The sequence below is a fragment of the Camelina sativa genome, chromosome 3 (assembly GCF_000633955.1).
Source record: "Camelina sativa cultivar DH55 chromosome 3, Cs, whole genome shotgun sequence".
NCBI classification, from domain to species: domain Eukaryota; kingdom Viridiplantae; phylum Streptophyta; class Magnoliopsida; order Brassicales; family Brassicaceae; genus Camelina; species Camelina sativa.
Genome location: NC_025687.1, coordinates 5,365,107 through 5,387,880, shown reverse-complemented (window position 1 = coordinate 5,387,880; position 22,774 = coordinate 5,365,107). Strand labels below are relative to the sequence as shown.

The 22,774-nt window shown below is 32.2% G+C and overlaps 3 protein-coding genes across 3 annotated transcripts; all 3 read right to left on the bottom strand.

Moving 5' to 3' along the window:
• Positions 1,355 to 7,687, bottom strand: LOC104770975 (protein NRT1/ PTR FAMILY 6.3-like). The gene is made up of 5 exons (XM_010495450.1): positions 7,479 to 7,687; positions 7,149 to 7,326; positions 7,016 to 7,055; positions 6,257 to 6,831; positions 1,355 to 2,445 (listed from the first exon to the last, which is right to left on the bottom strand). The coding sequence occupies exons 1-5, from the start codon at positions 7,588 to 7,590 to the stop codon at positions 1,581 to 1,583; spliced, it is 1,770 nt and encodes a 589-aa protein (XP_010493752.1). The 5' UTR covers positions 7,591 to 7,687; the 3' UTR covers positions 1,355 to 1,580.
• On the bottom strand, positions 18,731 to 19,393 carry LOC104770964 (14 kDa proline-rich protein DC2.15-like). Its single transcript, XM_010495441.1, has one exon. It carries the CDS (start codon positions 19,333 to 19,335, stop codon positions 18,937 to 18,939), a length of 399 nt encoding a protein of 132 aa, XP_010493743.1. The 5' UTR covers positions 19,336 to 19,393; the 3' UTR covers positions 18,731 to 18,936.
• LOC104770954 (14 kDa proline-rich protein DC2.15-like) lies at positions 20,650 to 21,425 on the bottom strand. Its single transcript, XM_010495432.2, has one exon. It carries the CDS (start codon positions 21,245 to 21,247, stop codon positions 20,849 to 20,851), a length of 399 nt encoding a protein of 132 aa, XP_010493734.1. The 5' UTR covers positions 21,248 to 21,425; the 3' UTR covers positions 20,650 to 20,848.

Here is a 22,774-nt window from a genome sequence, read left to right as displayed (position 1 = left end):
ATTGTTGTTACACCAATCATTACAGTAAATCATATTCATATGTTACCACTTGTCAAGATATTTTCCTTTTGTGAAACATGTAGCGGAATTTATGCAAATTTATACTACCTCTCTCTCATAATGGATGTTTTAGGATATTATTTTTTTATCCCAAAAAAATTAATGTTTTGTAAATTTCTAGAAATAATCACTGAAAATATTTAAATTTTTGAACTGTTATTAGTTTAAAATTAAATAATATTTCTTTAGTCAAAGAAAAAAAATATTTAAATTCAGTAATTATTGTTTTTTTAAAAAATGTATAAAAATTTCTAAACATCAATTTTTATGAAACAGAAAAAGTATTTTATATTATTGGCATTTAATGTATTAGGGCCAGTCATATTATTAAAATATGTATGACTACCAAAAAAACATCTCCTGTTCTTAACTTAGTAAACTACATTAAATGAAACATTAACCTAAATAAATGAAAAACTAATTGAATTAATTATACCACTTCTCAAGACTCAAGATAATCGCTCTGTAGTATCCATGCCAAAGTGATCACATATATATATGTCCTCCAAACTCAGATTTTAAATCTACTTGATTGGTTTTGGGGATATTTGAGAAACTATTATTTTGTATCTGAAAACTAGATAAGCATCAGGAGACAACAATTAGACAAAGAAACGTGCACAGAACATTCCTTACTATTTAATATCGTAAACATAATGAAGAAGTGCAAACAAAATTAAGCTCCCTTAAATTCAGCACATCTACTATAATTTTGGAACAAATGCATGAGGAGTTGATCTTTATCCAGAAATCGAACCACTTGATTTCGATCTACAATAATTCATGAATTATAACGGATAATTATTTGTCTAGTTTCAAACACACACACACCCATATATATTGGACACGGATGATTCTTTATCCTATAAACTGCCTAGTTGAAATATAATACAAGTAACGAGTGTAAGATAAAGAGATCATAATAAGTCTGGTCTGCTGACCAAAAAAAAAAAAAAGTCTGGTCATTGTCGTATTGGACTTAATCATGCAGCTCCCTAATAATTCAAATCAATCACTTGACCAGTAATCATCGAGAGAGAGACATTGTATCCAGTAAATTCCCAGTGCTCGGTAATGAATTCAGTGACACTTTTTTTTTTTGTGGTTAACCAAAGATTAAAAGAAAGGTGTAATAGTCCACTAGTTAACTAGTGCTGGTGTAAATAATCACACCTTTTTAAACACATACAATTTAAATAAGTGAAAAACGTTAATTACATCAAAACCTCAAGTATTAACGCTGAAGAAAACGCGAAGTTTTTAAGTTTTTTGACATACTGAAAAATAAATGAAAAATTAAAACAGAAGACGTTAATTGCGTCAAATCTTTGGAAATTTTACAATTTCTGCTTTTATACAGAACCCTGGGAAAACTTTTAACTTTTATCCCTTATCGGTCGGTCCATTATTTGTCGACTCGGAAACAAGAGGTAATTAAGAAAAATCATCATAAAATATACCACAAAATTCAAAATCAAATTCAAACATATCAACATAGACATGCACAATGTTCATCATCATCAATGACCCATGGGAATACTCGGCTCATCATCCATCTCAATCCCGGCCTCAGCTAGTCGTTTTTCCTTGTAAACGTACCACTTAGAGAAAACGAGGAAAATTAGGAAGTTTATGGCAACAAGTACGGCCACAAGCCAGTAGAAATTGTAAAGACGACCCTTGTTGAGATCATCAGCAATCCACGGATGAGCTTTCCCGGTGAATTTCTCAACGATGGTCACCAAAACCGAGCTAAAGAAAAACCCTAATGCCAATGTGCTTAACAATAGACCAGTGCTCATCCCTTTCATGCCTTTAGGGCACTCTCTCAAGAAGAAATCTAATTGTCCCGTGTAGATCAACGCCTCGCCGATACCAACAATAAGATATTGTGGGATGAGTAGATAAAACCCTAGAGGAAGCGTTTTGACCGTTGGACCATGGGCATGTGCGGTTCTAAGACGTTTGATCTCTACCAAAGCAGCCACAGCCATAGCCATAGATGCGAGTAAAAGCCCCAAACCGATTCGTTGAAGCGGTCTCAGACCGTGGGGGTAGTTGAATAGCTTTTTGCAAAGGCGAATGGCGACACGATCATAGATGGCGGTGGTTAGAAGGAGGCCTCCGACGTAGAAGGCTGCCATCGCAGCTGGAGGGATCTCGAAGCTCCCCATGTGACGGTCCATCGTCTCAGATTGTGCGACTGATAATGTCGTCAACTGTGCGTGAACGGTCCAGAAGAGGATGCATGTTAGCCAAATTGGTAACATCCGCACGATTTGTTTCACTTCCTCAACATCTGTTAATGTTGAGAGTGTCCATTTGTTGAATACGTTCGAGGTCACTGCCGCTTCCTGGTCCCTTATTGCTGCCTTGTCCAATGCACTGTGGCATCAAAAACGATATAAGGAATAATTAGAACATAACTATTGTATGATTTAAAAAAAAAAAAAAAACTATTGTATGATTATATATATATCCTTAACTTTGCATTAAAAGATCTTTTATGTGTTTCGTAGTAGTAAGCGTTGGCTTGTTATTGTGCAATAGTTACGTATGTGAAATGCCCCTAATTATTGAAATTTCATAGATTATTATTTACCAATAATACACCTTTTTGGAATATAGCCTAAGCATTGAATCAACAACATGTTGTGGAGTCAGAGATAGTTACGTGGAATCTTTTCAAGATGACGTACACCCATAGCAAGAAATATAAATATGCACATACGTAATTGTTTTTTAGAATAGTCCAGAAAAAAAATGTTAAGAACTGGAAAATAAGGAAAAAGGTAAAAGTTTTCTCTAATGTTTTTTCAGCTGATCTATATACATTTTTGGAGGCATTTAGCAAATCAATCTTAAAATTGGAACCTATTTACAAGCATACCATTAACATTTAATATTTAGTTAATTCTTTTTAATAGAAGCTAATTGTTATACATAAATTTGGTTTAATTGTTAGAAGAGCATATGCCATTTATATTTCGGTTTAATTGTTATACATAAATTCGAAATGTTTTTATAGAAACTAATTAGTTCTACCAAAATTATTAAATAAAATTTCCTAAATATTTCCTTTTTTTATTGTCCTCTTTTTTATATTTAAATGTCCTCTTTTTTTTAATAAAAAATAGTTACAATTACGATATTGCACCATCAATATCAGATTGGATTCAAAGTTTGAGTCAAACAAAAATTAGATTGGTTAATTGGAAGTCATGTGCCTTAAAAGAATTATCTAAAACTGAGTTCTATGAAACCCATCGGTATAATGTTCTTTTCAAGAAAAAAATTAACAGTTATATCATTTTTACAGTAATATTATTTTATCACAATTCTATATAATATTTTGTATCTTTCACTTAGTTTACCTTTTTTATATTTTAACACCGTTTTTTAAAAATTAAATATTATTATTTCTATGTTTAAACTTAATAAAAATTAAAATATTATGAAAGTCTAGACTTATAAAAGTTAAAAATCTCACAAATAGGGTTATATTTCAAAACGGGCTATAGTAACATTAGTATAAATTTAAAATATTAGTAATCAAATGCTAGAACATGGGTTAAATTTTCATTTATTATTTTGTTAATAACATCAATATTAGAATATTAGTCTTATCCAATTAAATTACGATTATGTAAACAATTATCTCTGGGTATACCGGGAAAACTCAAACACAGAAATTATAAATTAACTAATGTATAAATAATAAGGGANGTTTTCTCTAATGTTTTTTCAGCTGATCTATATACATTTTTGGAGGCATTTAGCAAATCAATCTTAAAATTGGAACCTATTTACAAGCATACCATTAACATTTAATATTTAGTTAATTCTTTTTAATAGAAGCTAATTGTTATACATAAATTTGGTTTAATTGTTAGAAGAGCATATGCCATTTATATTTCGGTTTAATTGTTATACATAAATTCGAAATGTTTTTATAGAAACTAATTAGTTCTACCAAAATTATTAAATAAAATTTCCTAAATATTTCCTTTTTTTATTGTCCTCTTTTTTATATTTAAATGTCCTCTTTTTTTTAATAAAAAATAGTTACAATTACGATATTGCACCATCAATATCAGATTGGATTCAAAGTTTGAGTCAAACAAAAATTAGATTGGTTAATTGGAAGTCATGTGCCTTAAAAGAATTATCTAAAACTGAGTTCTATGAAACCCATCGGTATAATGTTCTTTTCAAGAAAAAAATTAACAGTTATATCATTTTTACAGTAATATTATTTTATCACAATTCTATATAATATTTTGTATCTTTCACTTAGTTTACCTTTTTTATATTTTAACACCGTTTTTTAAAAATTAAATATTATTATTTCTATGTTTAAACTTAATAAAAATTAAAATATTATGAAAGTCTAGACTTATAAAAGTTAAAAATCTCACAAATAGGGTTATATTTCAAAACGGGCTATAGTAACATTAGTATAAATTTAAAATATTAGTAATCAAATGCTAGAACATGGGTTAAATTTTCATTTATTATTTTGTTAATAACATCAATATTAGAATATTAGTCTTATCCAATTAAATTACGATTATGTAAACAATTATCTCTGGGTATACCGGGAAAACTCAAACACAGAAATTATAAATTAACTAATGTATAAATAATAAGGGACATATATTTAAAATATGCAAAACATTAGTCATATAATTAATCTACTAATCAAATTACATTTTTTTTTACTAAAAAAATATAGCTTCACGCGTGGAATAAATTCTAGTATATTATTTTAAAAAGACTCAAAACAAAAGATAAATGAAGCACTTAGCACGCAAAGCACGTGACGCTAGTGTTAATGTTACTGATGTTATATGCCTAACTAATTGGGTCTGTCCCGGTGAAGGTGTAAAGTAGCGGAGGTCTTACGACACTCAACGTGAACGTTTCACTACAAGACAAAACAACTGTCTCCCCTAACTTCTCGTCTCTTCTTCTTTATTCATTTTGTTTTCCAAAAAAAAAAAAAAAAAAAAAAAAAGGAAGAAATTCAAATATCTAGAGATGCCAAAGAGATTTTTAATAAACTGTCTGGAATAAAAAAACAATATGATTCCTTTTGGATTCTTCTGTTTCTTTGTAGGCATGCATAGGGATTGATGGATAAAAGATACTGTACTTAAGGTTTGCATAAAAAAGAGATGCTGTACTTACGAGTCAGGTGACTCGTAATACTAATATTATATATATTTGTGTCAGTGATGTAATAATTTTTAAATTATAAGAGAACAAAATCAGTTGATGATAGTAAAAATAATACTAATATTATGAAAAATATAACAAATTGATGTATTTAATTTGCCACGATTATGGAGCTACGCTTTTTGTGAAAACCAAAACTAATCACGATAGGGTGTGAAATTTTCTATATTAAAAAACAAAAAAAAAAATCTATGTAAATTGTATAGAGAAAAAAACTAAAAAGGTAAAGTTGGAGAATTTTACCCCAGTTATTTTTTTTTAAACCACTTGGATATATTCATTTGTTTATCTAAATCTATTATATTATAGAGACTTCTTTTCTTTTCCTACCTATGATATCAACCGAACTTGACGTGTTATCTAACGAACATACACACTCCTAAGGAAAAAAATCTACTATATAAATGACAAAGTAGGACCTTTGAACCCAAAAAAAAATATATCTAAAAATGTTGCAATTGATTAGCTGTATAATTCGTATCCAGGACCAGTTTCGCTGTATGGTCGAGTGATAATATTATGAAAATGATACCCACAACGAGAGACAAAACAAACAAAAAAAATCAAGCTTTTCTAATTAGTTTTTTATGGCTGTCAAAAAAAAAAAAATCGATTTCTAATGCCAAGTAGGCATATAATCAAAAATACTTATGGTCCCACTATAATTAAAGCACGAGCTTTTCGAGTAATTTCTCACCCACAACCCCACTTTTAGTTTCACATTTTTCAAGTCTATTGATAATATCAGATTCAATTAAGGGAACCTATACCTCAATTATTTGAATTTAACCATTATAATGGAATACAAAAATTGTCACAAATTTTAATCTTCAAATTATTTTCAAATTTTTTAATCTTGAATCAAGAGAATCGTACGTGGGAATTTGTTTTTTTTTTTCACTAAAACGTTTTAAAATATTTTGGAAAACAAACGATGAGTTAATTAAAGAAATCGTACCGATATTGTTTGGTGTGAGGCAGCTTTTGTTTACCCTTCATCGCACCTTCCGCCGCAATAATATCGTCAACATCGTAGAGATATGACGGATCCGCCGGCAGCTCGAGCTTCCTATTCCTCCACGCCGCCACGATAACAGCAGCAACCTGCGTCATCGGGCTACCGACCAACTTCTTAAAACGGTAGCGGTTTGTGCCGGCCAAGAAAACGCTCAGTGCAAGCACGATCGCAAACGCGCAAATGCCATAGCCCCATTTGCGCCCAACATCGTCTTGTATGTAGACAAGGACCGTCACGGCTAAAAGAGAGCCGACGTTGATACAAAAGAAGAAACGGTTGAAGAAATATGTCATTTGTGACCGTTCTTTTGGTTCGGTCTCATCGAATTGGTCCGACCCGAAACCCGAGACGCTTGCCTTCACACCTCCCGTTCCGAGGGCGGTGAGGTATAAGGCTAAGTATAGGACCGTCAGTTGTATTCCAGTTGCTTGTTCGCAATGAGACGATGTCGTTGGGTTGCATCTTGGTGGTCGAAGTCCCGGTATGATTGTTGATAGAGTTAAGATCGAAACACCCTGATAATAATCATAGTTCATACACATGAATATTAATTTTTCGGAAATTTTGTAACAAAAATAACGACTTATGTTGTTTCCTATTTCGATTTGTTTATTAGGCTAGTCAATAATTTTATTTAATTTATTTCATTTTCTTGGCTACAAGTTTTGGTAAGAAAAAAGGGACTTCTATGGTCCTTACCGTGGCTTGGATTGCGGCGAATATAGCAATCGTTAGGTACCTATACAAACCAAAATAATGAATTCAATTTGTTAACTTCAAAAAAATAAGTTGAATGATTTAAATTTTGTTAAATATTTATTTGTATACAAACCTGCCGAGAAAGGTATCTGCGATGAAGCCACCGAGGAGACAGAGCATGAAAGAAGTTCCAAGGAAATTGGTAACGGTGTTGGCCGCCGTTGCATTGCCTAAATGCATAGTTCCCGTCAAATACGTCACCAGATTAACTCCGATACCTAACGTCGTCAGCCTCTCCACGGCCTCAATACCTTCACACAAATTTTATTTATTAACAAGTTAGATGAAGACATGGGAGATAAAACGATGCCCACAAGAAACTTATAGTAAATGGGCCATTAGAAATTTCTAAGTGTTGTCTTCAGCATATATATTGTTGGTGTATTTTTCTATATATACTTACAGAGAATCATGGCGGCGCTGGCCCACCCGCCAGTTTTTGAGCGATCGGCTGGGCGGCCTTGGAAGTCCCAAGCATCAAGAAGGATATCAGATTTAGCATCAGGAAGAGACATATCTTGAAGATGGTTTAGGAGTTTTTTGCAGTTTTTGGGGGATTTGTTCTTATGGAAAAGGCTGTTTTGTTTGGGAGCTCTTGGTCTTGGTTTCTTTTGTGGTATTAAATGTGTCCATTAATACATCTATTTATACTAGGAAAGTTGCCGAGATAATTTTTTATTAATTTTTATACATAAATAAAATATTGAAGGAAAAAAAGTGACACATGTGTGACTCTGATGAGTGTTGTTTGATTGGGGAGAGAATAATTAATAAAAATATTTAATAGATTTGTAGAAAGAGAAAATTGAGAGAGAGAGAGAGAGACCAGAGGCTAAATCTTACCACTTCCTCTACCTTTGGAACTGTGGGTTTGAACTTTAAGTTAAAGTCATAGGTCATTTTGTCAGTGACTCAATGGCATCAAGTGCATCAATTTTACCCACCACCTGTTTTACTTTTGTTCAATTTCTTGAAAATAGGGGGAATAAATATGTAAAAAATAATTGTAGTTCGATTATGATTTTACTTCCATGGAAGATCATTTGTTTTTTTCCACGTCTGAACTACGGAATATAATTCAAAATATTTGATTACGGTGTTAGAGACACATTTTAATCATTGTTCATTTCATTTGCATTATTGTCAACGCATATCTATTTTTGTTTTCGTTCTCATCCTTCCATTTTTCGTTTGTTCATTATCGAACTTTGCTTGTAGTAGGCGCACGGTTATTTCCTTGTTATAGAACGTCATTAATAATGATCTTTTTCTATGCTAGAAAGGCCTTTTTTTTTGTAATCAACTAATTCTAAACTGAGACTCATGTATTTTTTCACATGTAATTATCAAATTATAGTTGTATTGCATATAATCGGAGGAAACTATTATATTATATGAAATTCTAATCAAAACGTATAATAGAAGTCAATAAAAGTGATTCTAGCTATTTGTGTTTTTTCTTTTGTCTGTCAACAATTTAGGTATTTGTGTTTAGAGATTTAGTATGATTACATTAATGAACCAACTTTCTTCTTTTGTGTTAATGGGAAAGTCTAGCTTGATTTAATGGCTCAAAATGTATGCTTCTTAGACGCCACTAAAAATGAGTCATGCTAGGACATAATTATTACCTTACTTTTCATTTATTTAACGTTACAATGAAATGAAATAAAATAAAGGGTATTGTCACAGGAGTTTCATGAACTCTATATATATATATAATTAGAAGCCTTGCATTTTCAATGGTTATCTTTCTCTCTTTTGCAAATAGGAGGCTAGGAACATAAAGAAGATGAAGAAACGGAGAACAACTCATTTTCATTTTTTAGAACCAACAAAATAATAAAAATGATAACTCATCCAACAATTTGCAAGAGAGAGTATGTTACATAGTTTTATTGTAAGTCCCAAGTTCTATGTAAAATATCCACACACACAAAAAAAAAAAAGCAAGTCAATAGTTCCCATGAATATGAAGAAATTGTAAATTTTAAAATTCATAAATATGTATATATATATATATAGACTCTGTGTCATGTCATGATCCATCTCTTTCTGAATTTATTGGTATGCAGATCGATGAAGTTTCAACCCCATAACGAACACTTTTTCTCGTTGCTAGTTTCATATTCATAATATCTACGCTAATATCCCCAAGAATCGATTATTTTTGTGCATATCCAAAGATTGCGGAGGAGTGAAAAAGGGGACAACAATGAGGAGAGTCCCATCCAAAAAGAAAAGGAGAAGGAGTGGTGAACCCACATTTGTTATCTTCTATATTGAATTAAATTGATAAATGCATCGTCTAGAAAAAGAAAAAAAAAAGAGATATTAATATAATTTTATAATATAAACCCCATATATTCAAAAATGGAAAACAAAGATGAAAATGGATGGATCAAATGTTTTGGGCGGAGCTGGCTTTGCTTATTAGGTAAGTAGTATATTATCTCAGGGCCCAGATTTTTGGCACGTGACAATTTCGTAGGGCCATGCGAGAGATTCTCCCCCTCAACGTTGACTCGGTCAGGATGAATCTATTATTGATCTTCGCACGAAAAGGAAACCACAGTTTTACTTTTGCTTCAACTTTAATTGACTTGTCCCGAAAATAACTTTTAAAAAAAACTCATCAATGTATTAATAGTATTTAGACATAACGATTTACATGTTATTGTCTCAATAGCTGTATTATTAACTCTACGATCACCTTGAAAATCAGTATACAGAAGTACAGTATGAAACTATGAATGGTGAGTTTTTTTTTTCCCCCATTTTTCACTCTTATGACTAATTATGGAAGAAAATGCATCAAAATGATCACATATATATAGATCAATGAAATCAGTATTTCAATCTTTATATTAAAATCTTGTTTATTTGAATCAAAATGATTTACATCATTATTATTATTGTCATTGCTTTTGCACAAAGATTCGAACCTGCAACATTGAGGTAAAATCAACCAAGGTACTTGTTTTGAGTTAGGACACTATTTTGTTAACTTAGTAGATACATTTAAATTAAGCTGTAGGGTCTATTGACAACTTAATGATTTATTATTAACTATATGTTATTTATATTCCAGCAGGTGACGAAGGAAGAAAAAAAATACAGATTCATTTAAAAAAGGATTGATTGAATCATGGAGAAGAAGAGTATCGAATTAAATAATTGGGTATGGAATCCTTCTGAGTATCCCAAAGGCCACGGTTGACCAAACATAGGAATGACAACTTGTTCAATAATACAATGTTAAATAATATTGTAAATATAGTATGTTTTACGAAATTGTATTCTTCTTCTTATTATGCAGGGATTATGTTAGAATTATCGGTAACGGCGTCTTGATTTCGTCACTAATTAGGAAATTAATTAACAATGTGTTTAGGAGAAATATATGGCTAACTTGGATGGTAACGAAAACGTCCACTTGTCACAAAAAGGTGAAACAGATTATCAAATTCTTATTTGCTGACATCAAATTTGATTTTAGTTTAATGCATCCCACTTTCTCGTATACGCGCATATGTAGATATCATTAACCAAGCCTTGAGAAGTTGTAATTTGAGTGAAATTAAAAAATAACACTAATTAAGTAAATAGGAACCAAACAGTATGATTTGAAAGTTTGAACCAACAACCTCCCCAATTGAATCATTGTGCACACTTGCATGTACAAACGAAATTCATAATAATTTCAAGGGGTAGTTGTGAAAGTGATTTTAACCAAGTTGGTGTAAGGATAATATGAGATTCAATTTCGGTTTTAACAATATTCAAACGGAACTCATTTGGTTAATATAATCGTAGTCGGGGATTTTCAAAAATATTCATTTTTTTCACTTTTAAAAAATATCCTTGTATATTGTCTATTTTCAAAAATACATCTATTCTAAATATAAAATAACTAAATTCTAAGTTTTAAACTCCAAATACTAAACTCTAACCCCTCAAAACTATATACTAAATATAAAATAGAGAATTCAAACCTAAAAAAAATTCTAAAAATTAATTTAATATGTTATAATTGTGCAAAAGAGGGTATAAATGAAAATGTTTTAAAAAAATATATTTTAAAAAAAGATATTTCTAACAAATTCTCTATTTTTAATAATTTTGGTGTGTCGTCTAACTCTAAATCGGATTAAATATTTAAAGCTAAAAACATAAATGTTACAAGTTATAACTATTGAATAGATGACCGATGGGCGGCACAAGCTTCCCATCTCTCTCTCTCCTGATAAAAAAAAGTCAAATCCTAAATAACCAAATAATTTATATTATTGTTTTTGACTTAGAGGGACAGAACCAAGTAATCACGCTTTATTACGAGGGGCATATAATTCGTGTATAGATACATATGTATATGAGAACTACATGTATATATCAAAAAAAGGTGATATCTTGGGAAGCTTTTAGTGAATCATGACCGGATCCTGGGTACATTTCCAAAACTAATAAACTTATTTTCATCGGTTAGAGAAAAAAAAATAGACAATCCGCAACGACAATTCGTCATCAAATGTTAAAGATACATATTTTTTTCTGTCTGATGCAGTTTTTGTATGACACATTTACAGTATAAACGCAAAATTTTCATTTTACGCTAAAAGACATGTGTGACCTAAATCCTTAATAATAGATAGGACTGTTGAAGCAAGAGTTTTATGAAAGATGTTGAACTGAGATTTGGAACTAGAGATATGCAAAAATTTAAATAATAAGGAAGCAGTTATCTCTGCAAGGAAACAAGTTTATTATGCTTGTAGGTATCAAAATGCTGACCAAAAGTCGATTTTAAAAAATATCAATTACATATAATATGCAGAACTGAATTAAAGTGATGACACTGTAACAATTAGGTTACAAGTTATGATCATTAAAACTCGAGTCTTAAAAAATATGGTAATGTGCATATACTTAATTGTTAGTGTATGCTTTAAAACGATTAAAGAATTTTTTTTAGATTAAGGATTTACGGATAGATAGTGCGAAGAGGGGAACCGAAAGTGAAAGATACCTTACATCACTGCAAAAGAAAAATGATATTGTTAAGTACGTCGTGATCTTTGGAAATGAACCAGACATCTAAATATGGTCTTTTTGATGTTCTCAAAAGACATTTTTAATTATACCTAATTTTAATTAAGCAAAGACAACTTATCAGGAGGCGTTTGTATAAACGTCCACAAGTTCCTAAAAACGAAAACACAAGTTCGTCGTTTGTGTTTGAAACATATATAGAGCTAACATTTCAGTTTATCTAATTCGATTCCCATTTTAGCAGCTTAAATGTATACGAGCAATTTTTATTCTTTTTGTTCGGCATAAAAAATGTAAGATAGCAGTGTAACCGTAATAGCATGTAGTTTTAGTTTGTTTTTCTGTGAAGAAGCTTAAGAGCATGTTAAATTTATGATTGTTAATTATTACTTTAGTGTCGACAAGGTCACATTAAAGGATATACATTGATTAAAAACTTGGGCAATGCTACTCCGAATGGTTGACTTACTAATAGATAACAAACAATATTGCTGCCAAAACGTATAAATAATGAAATATTTTGATTTTTTTATTCCATTCTATATGATGAAGCTGATGTAATTATTCTGTACACCAAATCGTAATTTTGAATCTGCTATCTATTAGTATAAGATAAAGTAGTGCCGCCCCATTTTTATTAGTTGTGTGCTAATATATAGTAATAAGGAATTAAGGTAAGTAAGTTGTTAACGTTAAAAGACGGTTAAAAAATGCCCCAATCTTTAATTGATGTCAAATAAAATTTTCATTATTTTTTCTTTAATATTGCCGTCCATATAAATGCGCGAACATACTAAATCTGTTATATTTTTTTTGAAGAGTAATCAAACCAAAAGTAAAACATAAATGTGTTGTACTTTTCTTTTAAAAGATAATCTGTTTTACTTGATGATTATTATGATTGTTTTTTTTCTTTTCTGAAACGATAAATGTGTAATCTTGAATTTGAAACATTGTACAAAAAGACCTATTAATGTTAAAGATGTACGTTGCATTTGCATATTTATAAATTATATCATCTAATTTATAGACTAAATGCTTAATTCAAGGGTTGCTTACAAAAATGGTAAGCAAATAACACCTTAACTGGTATAGAAGATTCTCTATCAATGTCCAGATATCACCAGGCAGGAAACAACTTATTATGTGGCCAACACATTCTGTCAAATGAGATTTTTTGAATTTTTTCTTATTTTATCCTAAAAGGTTGGATCTTACCCTCTTCTACACTTATTAAGTTATTATTGCTTTATATTGTGGATTTTTTTTTTTTTGATCGAAGCTTGTATTGTGGATATGCATAGCTTTTCTTCTTTTTTTCATTCTTATATCATTTTTCAAGGATTTGCCATAAGAATACATATATTTGCACTAGAAAGATAGATTTCGCGATTACCATTAATGATTACGTATTGAAAAAGAGACGATATCTAATAACAGAAGTTTATTTCTTTCGATGTCAACTATTTTAAAAATTGAAATTCAGAAAGGTTTATAATTTAGACAGAAGGATCCATGTATGCTTTCTTTGCATACAATTAACTTATACCATTTCACTACTACGTTACTGGAGCCTTGTTAATGCACGAATTACTATTAAACTAAAGTGTGTCACAGTTTAGTGGATAAGAAGCTACTAGTTCGATCAATTTCAAGATGTTAAGCTACTTTCTTTTTGTTTTTATGTTAGTTTGATGGGTGGGCAACAAAGTTTGCTTGTTCGTATATATGTAACTTAAAAATGTTGAGATTGATGTATTTAATTTGTTACTCACACTTTATGCGTTTGATGTAACCGAGCCCACGTAAAAAATTAAGAGAACCTATAACCCATGCGTTCATATATAGCTGGATTTCATGTGGTTAGCCTTGCAGTGAAGTTTGCACGTCTTGGATACTTTAAAAATTAATATTAGTTGTTGCTGATAGAATCATACTCCAAACATATTACAGGATGACGTCAAAATAATTTTATATCACAAGGTTTGATCGATCATATTGTTTTGTCTTGTGATCGATCAAAAGTCAAAAAATATTACAGGACTCCTAGATAGTATTTGCGCGCACACGCACACACCTGTTACTGTAGGCGTATACATAATAATCTGATTAGAAAAGAATAACCTTGGGATTTTTTTTTTTTTTTTTTTGAAAAACATAACCTTGGAGTTGAACATAATTAACCAAATAAATTTTGCTTGAATTAATTAAAGGCTCGTAAATAATTAATAAAATAAAATCATATAAGGGTATTGTATTAAGATCTTGGTAGTTCCCTTGTGGCTATCTTGTCAATCCTCGATGAGTTTAAGCTAGCCTCAGGACTCGGAGTAAACAAGGCAACGAGGGCTTTGTTTTTGGATGGGGTGACTTTGGAACTACTCGGGCAATGGCGGATAGAGTAGGGTTGAAGCAGGGGTCTTTCCCAGTTCGATACCTTGGTGTTCCACTAACCTCAAAAAAGCTTCGGAAGTAGGACTGTTAGCCGTTGCTGGATAAGATATCAAGTAGATTCAAGTCTTGGTCTACGAAATATCTCTCCTATGCTGGCAGATTACAATTGATTCGGCCTGGGATCTACTCAACCATCACGTTCTGGGCTTCTATCTTCCTCCTCCCTAATGCTTGTCTGGAAGAAATAGAGAGGATGTATAATGGGTTCTTGTGGAAAGGTACCCCTAATTCGGCAAGAGGGGCTAAGATAAGTTGGGAGTCTATTTGTACTCCTAAGGAGTCTGGAGGATTAGGGATGAGGAGGATGATTCCTTGGAATAAGGTTCTGGGTTTAAAGCTTATTTGGATGATCTTTGTAGCAGGTGGATCAATCTGGGTTACTTGGGTTCGGAGCCACCTAATTGGGTCCTCAAACTTTTGGGATGTCAACCCTAATACCTCAGGAAGTTGGATCTGGAAGAGTTTATGCAAGCTGAGAGCGCTTGCAAAACCGTTTATAGGGTGTGAGGTTGGCTCAGGAGTTACTTGCAGTTTTTGGAATGATAATTGGACATCTCTGGGACCCTTAATTGAAGTAACTGGACAGAATGGTCCTAGGACTGTGGGATTGCCAGTGAATGCAGTAGTTGTTGATGCATTAAGAGATGGTGAATGGTGGATTTCTGCTTCCCGGAGTAGAAACCCCATTATCCAATTGTTTAAACAATTCTGCCCAATCCTCAAGATATTCTCGCAGGTGCGGAAGAGGATACTTACCTTTGGAAGATTGGTAACTCTGTTTGATGTGAGACAAAATAGGGGTGAGTTGATAGCTGGTCTAAAGGACCTCTCTAACTAACTCGGATATGATGGAGATGAATGATGGATCGAAGTTCGCCACACAAAGTTGCGGAATGACTTTGTGATAAGAACACAAATCAATATCTAAGTGAATCACACACAAAGATAAAGATTCAACTTGTTTACTAAAGGAATCACACAAAATAGAAAAGACAAGTAAAACTTGCCTACGCTTCAAAGTAAGAAAACTCTCTCTGTTATTTTTCAAAAAAAAAATATATCTTTACAATGAAGGAAAACATGAGCTTATATATGCTCAATTTACAAATCAATAACATAAATACAAAATAAATCAAATTAATTACATAAATAAATCAAGAATAAATTTGAGAGATTTTATCAATCATCATTGATGGAGATTGGTTCTTTGTATCTAGACACTTTCTTGATGTAGCCATGAATTGATTATCTTCTAGAAACTTCTTTATAATTTGACCTTGATTTTCCTTGAACCAATTCTTGATGAGTTGATATTTCTAGGATTGCATCACTGTTCCTTCGAGTAAGTTTCCAACTGCAGATACTTGGCACTTTTTGAATCCTCCGGGTCCATCCATAGACTGGCATGATGCGGTGTAGTTCAAAGGGAGGATTCCTCGACATGCGTTTACTGCTTGGGTTGCAGCGCGCCATAGACTACATACGAGGGATAGACTTCGCCGATGTGGTCTCCATGTTCCCTCCAATTGCCTCCTCTGCAACAGATTTGATGAATCTTTGCAACATCTTTTCTTTGATTGCGCTTTCTCTCATTAGGTATGGTCTTACTTCAAGATTGAATGTGACCTTTCCGATTGTGTTTCAAGATGTGCTCAGATGGATGACTTCTCCTCTTCGGGATAAGAATGTTGCCTTCATTATGAAGCTCGCTTTCCAGGCCACCATTTATATTATTTGGAAGGAAAGGAATGTGAGGATTCATATTGATTCTGCTCGATACCCATCAGCTCTAATTCAAGACGTAAAGACTGTTATTAGGTCCCACCTTGATCCTCTCTCTCGCGCCCAAGATTATAGTAAGCCCACTACCGTTTCCTTCCTTGCTACTTGGTTCTCTTTGTTTCAGTAAGTGGTTTGGCCTCCTTTATGTCTTTTGTCTTTTTCGTTTCCTGTTCTTCTTTTTTAACAGGTAAGTTCTGTTTACCTTGTGCGGCTTTGTTGGCTTTTTGGGCTGTGAAGCTTTGTAATTCCGGTATATATTGGAAAAAGTTTATTAAAAAAATGATTAAAAAAAAAAAGATCTTAAATTAATCAATTAGATCAATTTATGAACTGACACTCTGATGGTATAAGTTCTTAACTCGAGAAAAATAATACTATAAGATTACTATTCAAACATTATTCAAACTTTAAACATTATTCAAACACTAAACATTCAGCAACTGTTTCTCATTCATATTATAGCGTTGAAATAGATCAATACTGTGAGTCAAAATGTCACACCCAAGTTTTCGCGTCTCGCATCTCCATTTGCTGCTTCGATGAGTTACCCAAGGGACACTAGCTAGCTAGAAGCTCCCGTTACATCGACATATTCAACGTTACAAGATTATTAATAAGTTTATATATACAACTACATAAATATTTCAATGCCGTTGAAACATTGGATTTTCCGCTTCACAGTGACGCTCAAGAAAATAAATGTCGTCAATGAATTATGAACTTGATTAATACATATACTAGTATTTTATAAACAATAATGATGGAATTCATATTTAGGATTTTCTATTGCAGGTTCTTAATCTTTTAATGTTTAAACCATAACATCTCGATCGGGTTTTCACATCTTAGATTTGATCTGCATTTTCTTAATCTGATCATGTTACAACGTAAAAAACCGATCGAGTTTTCGCATCTTAGATTTGATTTGCAGTTTCTGAACGTTTTAATTTATTTTAATAAAATGGACCAAATTCTTACTAATGGGCCCAGTTAGCATTATTTAATGGGCTTAATATTTGAGATGGGCTAAATCTATCTAGTTCTTACGGTGATTGAACCATGGTGGTTTTACGTTTTAAACATTTTCATGTCTCTTTTTCACGTGTTAGTGATGCGGATACTTGCCTAGGTCGGCCACCTCCCGGAGACCCGGACCGGCGATGTGGTCCGTCTACCAAATTTGGCTTAGCTGCCGAAAGTAAATATATGCTACTCGAGTCTTCTGATGATTGTTAGGTGTTTCCTTCAAAAAATGCTACATGTGGAGGATCATACTAGCTTCTGCTTTGTGAAAAAAATTATGTGCGAAGTGATATACAGCACATAATATATAATATACTTCTTTGTTTTGATCAAAGGAAACGGATCCAATGCACTTAATGTATTTTTTTAAATTTCATTTTCCCTTAAATACAGTTTAAAAAAATGTTCTATTCACAACTTGGCTAATTATTACATGATCGATACGTAGCTACTTCCTGGATCTTGGATTTATATGAACATACAAAATAAAAATTAATTGAATCAACAACTTTTTTTTTGGTTTAATTAATAATTGAAAATTGAACTGATTTTACAACTTGCATCATCGTCGTCATCATTTTAGCTTTTTAAAATTAGACTTATTATATATCCATGCACGTACGTACAGTTCACTTTAATTATTTTTTACTTCTTTAGGTGGTGGCATGCGCAGATGGGTCCATGTCACGGGTTCCATTTTCCTATTTTCTTGCCATGTTACTATGTTAGTATGTTATTACAATTTTATAGCTCCATAGAAGTTTTAAGAATGTTTAAAGAAAAAGTTTGTCTGGTCCTTATTTGGTTTAACGTTAATTTTCTCTTTTCGTATCGTTAGGGTCTCTACTGATTCATTAACCTCACTCAAAATCAAAAGAACTTGGAGTGGAACTCCCCGGCCTACAGGCTACACAAACCAGCATAAGTGCCCTAAATCACTTGTCCAAAAGGTTCTCGTGCTATAATAATTAGATACATACCCTAAAATTCAAACTAATTCTAAATTTTACAAATACCAGTAATAACCAGCCCAAAAATGTAAGCTCATCAGAACGGTTCAGGATCTTGATTCTTGACCAGCATGATTTTTTTTTTTCTTTTTTGGGGACAAAACCAACATGATTAAATCTTTTAATTCTTGTATATACTTTACGCCAGATAAATATCAACATGAGATCTTCCAATATGTGCACATTTTCTAAATGTATTAAGAAGTATTTTTCATCTCATTTTATAAATAGAAATCCAAATTATCTTGGATTGTGATAGAAAGCTATAGTTGCACGCGTTTAACATATGCACGGGCATTTCTAATTATATCATATATTTTGTTAATTTATCCGATCATTAAATTGTCAAAATAGAACCGGTCTTTAGTCGTAAACCCAAACAGATAAAATATTACACCAACCAAACTAGCTAGGAACTAAGAAATTTTCAGAAAAATACATGCGGATTCGGTTAGGCGCGAACCAACCAAACAAACAGAAGCCAAACAACACACAAATGACAAAGATAAAATTACTCGATCGATCCATCCTTTTACAACTTTATCAGGCGCAAATAAAATCAGAGGGAAGCTTTTTGCCGCAAGTGTTGATGAGCAAACTCAAGGAGATGGGAATGTCGATGTTAATCCCGAGAATGTTAGCTTTAATGGCGGTACAAAGACAAACGGCAGCTTCAAGATCGACAAGCCCTTGAAGTACTGAGCAGCAAGGGGCGTCAGGTGGGTTTCCGATTACAGTTCCGACTGCACCATCTAGTATTTTAGCGCAAACACCAAGTTTTAGGGCATCTTTTGGGCAGCTATGCTTTGTTGGATTGCTGATTGGGTTAGGGTTTGGGATTGGCTTAGTTGGCAAGCAAGTGTTACAGCCACTAACATATGCGAAAAGCATGAGATTAAAAGATAAGAAGAGAGCTGCGGAAAAAGATCTGTGGGATTCCATTGATCTCTAAGCTAAGCCCTAATCAATGTTGACCAACAATGTGACTAGAGGAAATGATGTGATTANATGTCACGGGTTCCATTTTCCTATTTTTCTTGCCATGTTACTATGTTAGGGCATTTACAAGGACAACTCTTCCAGTTACTCAAAACAAAAATATATATATATATATTTTATTTAATAACTAATAAAGAATTGACAGGTGTAGGATTATTTTAAATAACGTTTCTTCTGTAAGAAATTTGAGAACCGTTCTTCCTGTTTCTCTCTCTCTTTTATATTATTTTATTATTTTTTAATAAAAAAAATTGTGTGAGTAACTGGATGAGTAACACCACTGTAAATGGTCTTAGTATTTTATTACAATTTTATAGCTCGATAGAATTTGTAAGACTCGAAAAAAAAAATCTTCTAAAGAGTGTTTAAAGAAAAAGTTTGTCTGGTCCTTATTTGGTTTAACGTTAATTTTCTCTTTTCGTTTCGTTAGGGTCCCTACTGATTCATTGACCTCACTCAAAATAAAAAGAACTTGGGGTGGAACTCCCCGGCCTACAGGCTACACAAACCAGCATAAATCAGATTTAGTGCCCTAAATCACTTGTCCAAAAGGTTCTCGTGCTGATAATTAGATACATATATACCCTAAAATTCAAACTAATTCTAACTTTTACAAATACCAGTAATAACCAGCCCAAAAATGTAAGCTCGTCGGTTCAGGATCTTTGATTCTTGACCAGCATGATTTTTTTTTTTTTTTTGAGTCAAAACTAACATGATAAATTTTTTTAGAAATATCTTAAAATAGCACTAAAACAAGTTTTATGGACAATTATAGCACATATTTCATAAATTTCCAAAAGTAGCACTATTTAACAATTATATATATATTTTTTATATAGGTTTAGTTCTCAATTTCATATTTAGGATATAGTTTTGAGGGGGTAGGATTTAATATTTTGAACTTAGAATTTAATTTTGAAAGATTAATTTTAAAATATAGTACTATTTTTAGAATTTTATAGATGTTGTACTAAATATAAGAAAAAAAACTTATTTTGATGTTATTTTTGAGAATCTCCCTAAATCTTTTAAGTATTGTATATAATTTCACGCCAGATAAATATATCAACATGAGATCTTTCAATATGTGCACATATTGTAATGTATTGAAAAGTATTTTTCATCCCATTTTATAAATCGAAATCTTAATTATCTTGGAGTGTGAATCAAAGCTATAGTTGCATGCCTTTAACATATGCACGGCCGATTCTAATTATATCATATTTTTGTTAACTTATCCGATCATTATATATATTGTCAAAATAGAACCGGTGTTTAGTCGTAAATCCAAACAGATAAAAACTTACACCAACCAAACTAGCTGGAACCAAGAAATTTCCAGAAAAATACATGCGGATTCGGTTAGGCGAGAACCAACCAAACAAACCGAAGCCAAACGACACACACATGACAAAGGTAAAATTACTCGATCGATCCGTCCTTTTATAACTTATCAGGCGCAAATAAAATCAGAGGGAAGCTTTTTGCCGCAAGTGCTGATGAGCAAACTCAAGGAGATGGGAATGTCGATGTTAATCCCGAGAATGTTAGCTTTAATGGCGGTACACAGACAAACGGCAGCTTCAAGATCGACAAGCCCTTGAAGTACTGAGCAGCAAGGGGTGTCAGGTGGGTTTCCAATGACAGTTCCGACTGCACCATCTAGTATTTTGGCGCAAACACCAAGTTTTAGGGCATCTTTCGGGCAGCTATGCGTTGTTGGATTGCTGATTGGGTTAGGGTTTGGGATTGGCTTAGTTGGCAAGCAAGTGTTACAGCCACTAACACATGCGAAAAGAATGAGATTAGAAGATAAGAAGAGAGCTGCGGAAAAAGATATGTGGGATTCCATTAATCTCTATGCTAAGCCCTAATCAATGTTAACTATAACAATGTGACTAGAGGAAAGGATGTGATTAGCTATGAGACTAAGTGTGAGCAACAGTTAGGGCTTATATAGGAGCAAGTGTGAAGGCTCCGAAGTGAACCAGGCAGACCCGCATCGCATGTGTCAATAAAACTAGTGTATAGGTGCTATTATTAATTACCAACTTGATACTTCTTTTAAAGACTATTTATATGCACTTTTCGATGAATTAATTAGAAGATGATTATGCAAGTATAATCTTATTAAGTTATTTAACATGTATTTAGTATTTACCCATAACCCGCGGACAAAAAGTAACCGATAGTGTATATATAGATTCAATACCAGAATAAACATATAGTTAAATATCATTTTGTTGTCCAATGGATTACAAGACGAACCAATGGGCGATTGAGAAATCTTATGCAATCCCGTGAAGGGAACAATAATAAGAAATTTTCCTTTTTAAAAATACTTTGTTTTCTTATGTGCAATAATTAAATCATGTGTGGGGGCAGAAGGCCAAGTTGCAATTGTTTCGTAGTTTAGTTTCTAACTCTAAATTGTGATTTTGTTGATGCCAAAGAAACTCTGTATTATCACACAAACACACAAAAAAACAAAAAAAATGTAACTCAGATGCTAAAAAACGATATGGCGATGAAAAATATATGCTACTGAGGGCTAAAACAACCACTAATTTTGAAATGATAAAAAAACTATAGATAGTAAATATTGCTTCCACATAACACCACTAGTCTGCTTATTTTTTTTAATTCACATTTTTCTTTGCTAGGGGATTAGATTCTGATATACAGTCGATAGCTACATACGCACTCACGAGCAAGTGGGTACGTTGAACTGGAAATAAATTTACGCTTAAATTGGATGCTACAAAAAAGACGTTTATTTTTAAAAAAAATCTGAACCTTATAAGACGCTAATATTGGATGCTAGCAGAGGACGTTTACTTTTACCTAGAGTTATGTTCCAATATATCTTTTGGAGGATTAATTTCTAATAATATTAAATGTTTCAAAAATATAAAGTATCATAATTCTATAAAGGTATTATTGAGGTTAATTTATTAGAGTATGTGTAGTGATAATATGCAGTGGTAGTCTATCAATCAGTCTCTCACCCACAAAAAGTGGTAGTCTATCAATCAGTCTCTCACCCACACAAAAAAAATATTAAAAAGTAAGGAAAAGAATCAAATGAATTTCTCAAATAAGAAATTTTGAGAACCTTGCGAGAGATTCACATGATACATATCCCATCATAATTAGTTATGAGTTTTATTTATAATTTAAGTTTTAAATAAAAAAATAAAATTACAAAAAGCTTATTAAAATAATATATTTGAAAGACTAATAGAGCTTCTCTCCATTCTACATGCTCTTATTCTTTTTACCTAACTATGTTTTAAAAAGTTATTTTAGTCACATGTCGGTCATGTGGAAGAATACACTACAACAAATATGCACATTGTTAACCAGAGAAAAACGCTAT